General features: G+C 45.3%; 1 protein-coding gene across 1 annotated transcript; it reads right to left on the reverse strand.

The window, feature by feature from the left end:
- Window positions 1–4,469: 4,469 nt before the first annotated feature.
- Window positions 4,470–5,290, reverse strand: LOC147970688 (uncharacterized). Its single transcript, XM_087522720.1, has 3 exons — window positions 5,263–5,290; window positions 4,827–5,005; window positions 4,470–4,745 (listed from the first exon to the last, which is right to left on the reverse strand). The coding sequence occupies exons 1-3, from the start codon at window positions 5,288–5,290 to the stop codon at window positions 4,470–4,472; spliced, it is 483 nt and encodes a 160-aa protein (XP_087378846.1).
- Window positions 5,291–8,185: the final 2,895 nt, after the last annotated feature.

Below are 8,185 nucleotides of genomic sequence, written 5' to 3' on the forward strand. Positions count from 1 at the left end.
ATACTGCCCAACCCGGATAATTTTCCTGTGCACAAAAAAATAGTGCAAACCGGAGATGATAGTAATGATAATAATAAAAAATGTTGCATAATAAATAATTTATGCAAATTGAGTAATAAAAGAAATATGGCCTGGCGCCGAAGTCAATGTCGATGCAGGGCGTCGGCGCGGGGCGGTAAAGGTGTGGCAAAGCCTGAATTCACAGGTCAGTCCCAGTTTCGGATACGGCGTTCGCCGGACTATGTACGAAAACTGACCAAACCACCACGCGACCGTCGTTAATGCGACCATCATTTGATAGACCTGTGTACAGATGATGGACAAACCAGAGTAATAATTCCTTGGGAAAAATAAACCCAAATAAGCAAAAAATACTAGGATTAATAGCAACTGGTTTATTTGTTGTAGCAGTCCGAAGAAAGGTGATTCCCAGAATTGGGACTCGATCCGCACACCCATTGCCTGATGGGCGATAAAGCGAAGGCATGGCAATGCTGGCAAAGGTTGGATTGCCGAGGCAAAGCCCTCGGCCCAGCTAATCGTGACAAAGCTGGTCGGTTGGGTACGCCAAAGTCACCGGAGTAGGTTGATGAAGAGATGATGAAGCCCCCGGTCCAGCCGAGATGTCGAAGCCTCGATGTCAACCGATGAGTCGAAGTAGGTTGGCGTGATGGACACCAGCTTGAAGAAGCAACAGTGCGGCCCTGCCGATGCAGGTCGTGACGTGGTCGATGCCGGCTTGATGAAGTGACCGTGCAGCGATGCCGGTATGCCCGCTCCGTGTAATCCATGGGGCGACGATGTTGGTGATGATTTATCCTTCGCGATGCCGGACTCTTGCTCGGCTTGCCGAGATGATGATCCGAAGAAGTTGAGCTCGGCTCAACAAAGTGACGACGTGTCTAGCGCAGGTCGGCAGCCGTGGAGCAATATTGCCGAACTGGTTTGACACCAGCATGATGTTCAAGATCATGTTCAAAAGATCTTAAAGTTGGTGGGATGTGTTCGGGAACAAAACAAAATACCCCATACAACACTTCCTTCAAAAGGGATGTCCGAAATCCCGTTCATAAAAAAAAAACGAATTCGGGTCGGATTCGTTTTCGCGCAGAAAACAGATCCGAAAAGTGATGCACTAATCGGAAGGTTCCCGGCGTTTGGACGGTCGGATCGAGCTGAAATTTTGAGAGGTGGTAGATATAGGAATTCCGCAGCAGATCAACAGTTGGATTTTCCAAAGGATGTCTGAGCTAGAAGCTGGACACCACGCCCTAAACTCGTCCAGATTCCCGTCCAGATTTGACAGGGCTCCGATATATCTTGGATTGCCAGAGATTCCTCCATCGGAACTTGAGGAAATTTTCCAGGGTTGTTGTAGACTCAATTCCGCACAATTCCACTGAAGCAATCGTTAAAGAGACACTTGAGGAGGCGGTGGCGGCGGACACAAGTTTGCTGTCTAGAAAAACAACACGGTCGCCCGAGGGCAATGTTGACGTTGAGCCCCCGGGCTCCCTGGATGATTCCTCCATGATCTTGATAGACATCGGAGTTGATATTTATAAAGGCCCTCATTCGAACATGACGATCGGAGGTAGGGCGCAGTCTTTGGTCGAACCAAGGTGACCAGCCAAGCTGGTGACGAAAATGCCGAAGTCGCGGTTGATATGAAGGCGAGCCATCAACCTTTTGCCGAACACACAGCGGAACTCTCAATGAAAGCACCAATGTCGGTGTCAAAACCGGCGGATCTCGGGTAGGGGGTCCCGAACTGTGCGTCTAAGGCGGATGGTAATAGGAGGCAGTGGACACAATGTTTTACCCAGGTTCGGGCCCTCTTGATGGAAGTAAAACCCTACGTCCTGCTTGATTGATATTGATGATATGGGTACTACAAGAGTAGATCTACCACGAGATCAGAGAGGCTAAACCCTAGAAGCTAGCCTATGGTATAATTGTTGTTGTATATCATCTATCGACTAGCCTGACCTCGGTTTATATAATGCACCAGAGGCCTAGGATAACAAGAGTCCTAGCCGAATACGCCGGTGGGGAGGAGTCCTTGTCTTGATCACCAAGTCTTGTAGAATCTTCCATGTATGCGGCAGCTGTCCGAACTGGCCCATGAGTATACGGCCATGGGGGTCCTCGGCCCAATCTAACAGAACGGGAGATGACGTGGTGAGTATCCCCTAGTCCAGGACACCGTCATTGGGGATGCTTGATACGTCTCCAACGTATCTATAATTTTTGATTGCTCCATGCTATATTATCTACTATTTTGGACTATATTGGGCTTTATTTTCCACTTCTATATTATTTTGGGACTAACCTATTAACCGGAGGCCCAGCCCAGAATTGTTGTTTTTGCCTATTTAAGTGTTTGAGAGAAACATAATATCAAACAGAGTCCAAACGGAATGAAACCTTCGGAAACGTGATTTTCTCATCAAATAAGATCTAGGAGACTTGGACCCTCCGTCAAGAAAGCCATGAGGCGGTCACGAGGGTGGAGGGCGCCCCCCCTAGGGCGCGCCCCTGCCTCGTGGGCCCCTCGAAGCTCCACCGACGTACTCCTTCCTCCTATATATACCTATGTACCCCCAAACGATCGGGGACGAAGCCAAAAACCTAATTCCACCGCTGCAACTTTCTGTATCCACGAGATCCGATCTTGGGGCCTGTTCCGGAGCTCCACCGGAGGGGGCATCGATCAAGGAGGGCTTCTACATCATCATCCAAGCCCCTCCGATGAAGTGTGATCAGTTTACTTCAGACCTACGGGTCCATAGTTAGTAGCTAGATGGCTTCTCCTCTCTTTTTGGATATCAATACAATGTTCTCCCCCTCTCTTGTGGAGATCTATTCGATGTAATCTTCTTTTTGCGGTGTGTTTGTTGAGACCGATGAATTGTGGGTTTATGATCCAGTCTATCTATGAATAATATTTGAATCTTCTCTAAATTCTTTTATGTATGATTGATTATCTTTGCAAGTCTCCTCGAATTATCAGTTTGGTTTGGCCTACTAGATTGGTTTTTCTTGTCATGTGAGAAGTGCTTAGCTTTGGGTTCGATCTTGTAGTGTCCTTTCCCAGTGACAGAAGGGGCAACAAGGCACGTATTGTATCGTTGCCATCGAGGATAACAATTATGGGGTTTTATCATATTCCATGAAACTATCCCTCTACATCATGTCATCTTGCTTAAGGCGTTACTCTGTTTTTAACTTAATACTCTAGATGCATGCTGGATAGCGGTCGATGAGTGGAGTAATAGTAGTAGATGCAGGCAGGAGTCGGTCTACTTGTCTCGGACGTGATGCCTATATACATGATCATACCTAGATATTCTCATAACTATGCTCAATTCTGTCAATTTCTCAACAGTAATTTGTTCACCCACCATAGAATACTTATGCTCTTGAGAGAAGCTACTAGTGAAACCTATGGCCCCCGGGTCTCTTTATCATCATATCAATCTCCATCACTTTATTATTGCTTTGCTTTTACTTTGCTTTTACTTTTTACTTTGCATCTCTATACCAAAAATACCAAAAATATTATTTATCATCTCTATCAGATCTCACTTTCGTAAGTGACCGTGAAGGGATTGACAACCCCTAAGCGCGTTGGTTGCATTGAGCTATTGTTTTTGTGTAGGTACGAGGGACTCGCGTGTAGCCTCCTACTAGATTGATACCTTGGTTCTCAAAAACTGAGGGAAATACTTACGCTACTTTGCTGCATCATCCTCTCCTCTTCGGGGAAATCCAACGCAGTGCTCAAGAGGTAGCAGATGGACCCTCCTGGGATCCAGGCTGGGGCTGCGTGAGATCGGCCGAGGCATCGAAACCCAATCATTTCAATAGGTATGTACATCCCACACGGTAATCTGAGAAAATCATTTATGTAGGTATGTACATCCCACACGGTAATCCGAGAAAATCATTTCTGTAGGTATGTACATCCCACACGGTGAATCTCAGAAAAATATTTCCGTTCGTATGTAAAGCAGACACAGTCAATCCAAGGAATACATTTCCGTTCTTATGTACATCCCACACAGTCAATCCAGGGAAAACGTTTCTGTTCGGATGTACATCCCACATGGTTTTATGTATACGCTCGTGTGTGAAAGGTGTAACTATCACACACGCTCTGCCTTGGTTAACTGTTTGCTTTCATTAACTACATCACACATGATTTGATGTAGAAAACTGTGTGACATTGGGCTATCCATCGCAAGCGCTTTTACTGCTAGAACCGTTTGCAAAGGTCCATGACTATCTGTTCTATTTTTATTTTTGCGTGTAATTTATTATTCTAATTGAAAATTTTGAAATACGAAATGTGCAATTCAAATTCTCAGCACAATGGTTCAACAACGAATCCAGAAATAAAATTGACAGTACAATATGTTCAGTAATTACAGGATTAGGCAGCAATTAACTATGATGAACCACATTATTTAAAGGCGGTAAAGGTGAAGAGACAAGTGTAAACCATTTTGACTGCCGACGGTGTTGAAGAAGAGGAATACCCATAATGTGCCTTCCTGCATGCCATAGGCACGAACCACTTTTGTCCAACCCCTTGTGACGATCGCCCGCCCATCCTTCACCGCCTTCAGGAAGACTTCTAGAGCATTATCATGGTAGCATGAATTATATACTTTAACCTTAGTTGCCTCCACTCCGTTCATGTAGTTTGTAAGGTAATCATCAGTAAATAGCTTCGGAAACCACTGAAAGAGAAAAATATCAGAAACTAAGGTCTAATAGAGTAACTTGTTGTGGGCAGCGAGAAAAGGCAACACATTACTTACCATCCTAAAGTTCAGTGTTGTCTTTGACGAAGTGTAAATAAAGAGCTTAATTCCAATCACTCGTTTCTTTCGCCTAACAATCTTTCTTAGTTTCCTCACTTGACGCTTGTTCATGAATATCTCATTGCCCCATACGCAAAAGGGATCGAAGCGTGGATCAGTACCCCTCATATATGTACCTACAAGCAACCAGTAAATGCTAGAAGCTAAACTAAGATTGCACAAATGATGTAAAATATAACTACATATGTTCCTAAGTACAGGTTTTTTTTGAGATTTCAATACGAACTACATACGGATGTATATAGAATTATAGATATAGTTTAGATTAGAATCTAGATTCACTCATTTTACTCCTTATGTAGTCTATATTGGAATCTCTAAAAATACTTACAATTAGGAATAGATGGTGTATAAGACATGGGATGCAGCTAACCTCGACGGCAAACAACATCATCGTCCATTGTAGCCCTATGTAAGTACATGGAAAGCCAATGTTAACTACAACATGGTTAACATCCACCAAAAATAGCAAATGGTAATAAAATGACAGCATCTATAGTGATATCTTCATTTTGAAAGAGTAGCACGGTAGCAAAGGGGCGGATTAAAAATGGATACAACTATTAATTGCAACAGGCTTAATGGCCATTGAAACCGGTACTGATAAAAATGCAATTGGCAAAGTTAAACATCACAGGGCAGGTGCTGCCAGAGCAGATAATGGCCCAGTTCTCTATAAAAAGGTAGGGAAAATAGCTCAAACGTGTTAGGCATGTTTACTACAACATGCTTAATACATCGACAGTACAAAACATAGCCATTAATTGCAACTGGTATTGGTAAGATTGAACTGGTCGGTACATACTTGGTAAGTCCTGAGAGGTAGTTGTTGGGGCACTTCATCTTGGCCAGAGCCCGCCCAAAGTCAGCGGTGGCGGAGGCGAGCTGTTTCTCCGGGTCGAACTGTGGATCAGTGCCACTGACATGTGTACCTACATGCAACCAGTAAATGGTAGAAGTTAAACTGCAATTGCACAAATGATGTGAAATATTGTAAGACATGGGATGTAGCTAACCTTGACGGCAAACAACAACATTGAACGTTATGACCCTGCATAAGTACATGGACAAGCATGTTAAGTACAACAGGGTTAGCATCCACAAAAAAGCAAATGGGGCAGAAACTCTAGTATATCTTCATTGCGGAGAGTAGCATGGTAGCAAATGGACAGATTAAAAAATGGATACAACTGTTAATTGCAACAGGCTTAACAACATCATAAGTCATGTTTTGTAAGTTTGTAGCCATTGAAATGCAACTGTTTAAAAATGGATTCAACTGTTAATTGCAACAGGCTTAATAGACATTGAAACGGGTACTGATAAAAATGCAATTGGCATAGTTAAACATCACAAGGAAGGTGCTGCCAGAGCAGAGAATGGCCTAGATGTCTATAAAAAGGTAGCGAAAATAGCAAAACGTGTTAGGCATGTTTACTAGAACATGCTTAATACATTGACTGTACAAAACATAGCCATTAATTGCAACTAGTATTGGTAAGATTGAACTGGTGAGCACATACTTGGTAAGTCCTGAGAGGTAGTTGCTGGGCACTTCATATTGGCCAGAGCTCGCCCAAAGTCAGCGACGGCGGAGGTGAGCTGTTCCTCCGGGTCGAAGCATGGATCAGTGCCACTGACATGTGTACCTACAGGCAACCAGTAAATGGGTAGAAGTTAAACTACAATTGCACAAATTATGTGAAATACTGTAAGACATGGGATGTCGCTCACCTCGACGGCAAACAAAAGCATCGGCCGTTATGACCCTGCGTAAGTACATGGACATGCATGTTAAGTGCAACAGGGTTAGCATCCACTAAAAATAGCAAATGGGCAGCATCTCTAGTGATATCCTAAGTCATGTATTGTAAGCTTGTTGCTGGTATTGGTGAAATTGAGCTGGACACGGTAATATTTGAATATCACACAATGTGTAGTACTGAAATAAACAAGGCACGAACATGCTTAATACATCAACCGTACAAATCATAGTCGTTACAAGTGGTATCGGTAAGAGTTAGCTGGTCAGATCTTACCTGTTAAGTCCTGGAGGGTAGTCGCTGGGGGACATCATCTTGGCCAGAGCCTGCACCATGTCGGCGGCAGCGGCAAAGGCGAGGTGTTCCTCCGGGTCAACACGCGCAGCGGCCATCGCGCCATGGACCGCCATTAGCTCCTGGCGGCGGGGGGGGGGGGGATTTGGAGGCATGAGGATGTTTCTCAGGCGCCATTTAAGCAATCAGGCGGGGACGTGATAGAGATCGGTGGGTCACCTGACTGGATCCGAGCAGAACATAGATGTGGTTGAAGCCGTGGTTGCGGCGGTGGCGGTCTGAGATGCCGGTAGGGGGAGGCGCGAGGGAGGGGGGATACTGAGGGGAAGGGGATGTGGTTGGAGGAATAAATTCTGAAATCGCACGCCTAATGAAAATTTCGGTGCGAAATTTGAAACTTGGGAGGGGGAAATACACAACGTAGACGAAGCGCGTAAAATACTCGTGTGCAAGAAAAAAGAAAGTTGGCAGATCCCATCTCCAAAAAAATGTACACATGTACTTGATTTTTTTGGTCAATGGTACGCCTGGTTTATTAGAAAATATCGCACGGGTAACTGACTTATGGGTCATTAACGCAAAAAACGCAGACGGGTACGGCATATTAACCGTGTGTTTTGTGATCTTCTAATGATTAACGCAAAACAACGCACACGGGCACACATGCTAATCAACGCCCAAAGACCACAAAGGATGCTTTTACCGACATTGTACGTTAATACTACAAACTTAAAGTACTAGTGGTAATTTGCTCTAATACTACAAACTTAAACTACTTCTCACATGCGGCCATCAGGGCATGCTAGCCAGACGCCGGCGTTCTCCTTCCCGGCCTTGTAGGTGGCAGCCCACCATGGTTCGATCTCAGCCAAGCTCTCCTCACCATGGCGTGCGGCCTCTTTTTTCTTGCGGCAGCGAGACTCTCTTTTCTTGACTGCTTTCTGCCTTTTCCGCTCCTTCTGTGCGGCTTTGGCTGCCTCTAGATCCACCACCCATTTGGCCATGGCAGCCTCAAAGTCCGCCCATGTAACTGTATGGCCACCGACGATGATGAACTCGGCACGGCGAGATGCCATCACTTCCTTACCATGTGTGCGGTCGCGGGCGGCGAGGAATGCGGCACGGGGGGATGCCATCGCTTCCTTACCAGTTACTGTGCGCCGCGGTGCCATGGACGACTCCTGGCGAGAGCTCTGGGATGGAGGGGCCGGGCAGCCGTACAGTGCGGTGGTATTCAAG

The sequence above is a fragment of the Triticum urartu genome, chromosome 5A, assembly GCF_056163025.1.
Source record: "Triticum urartu cultivar PI428250 chromosome 5A, HENAU_Tu73, whole genome shotgun sequence".
In the NCBI taxonomy this organism is placed as follows: Eukaryota; Viridiplantae; Streptophyta; class Magnoliopsida; order Poales; family Poaceae; genus Triticum; species Triticum urartu.

Bases quoted from the DNA above. Each gene is read 5' to 3' on its own strand.
- LOC147970688 (XM_087522720.1), bottom strand. From the start codon at position 5,290: ATGGACGATGATGTTGTTTGCCGTCGAG. The intron at 5,006-5,262 runs GTTAGCTGCATC...GGTTGCTTGTAG, and splicing joins TGATGTTGTTTGCCGTCGAG to GTACATATATGAGGGGTACT. The intron at 4,746-4,826 runs GTAAGTAATGTG...TTTCTCTTTCAG, and splicing joins CAACACTGAACTTTAGGATG to TGGTTTCCGAAGCTATTTAC.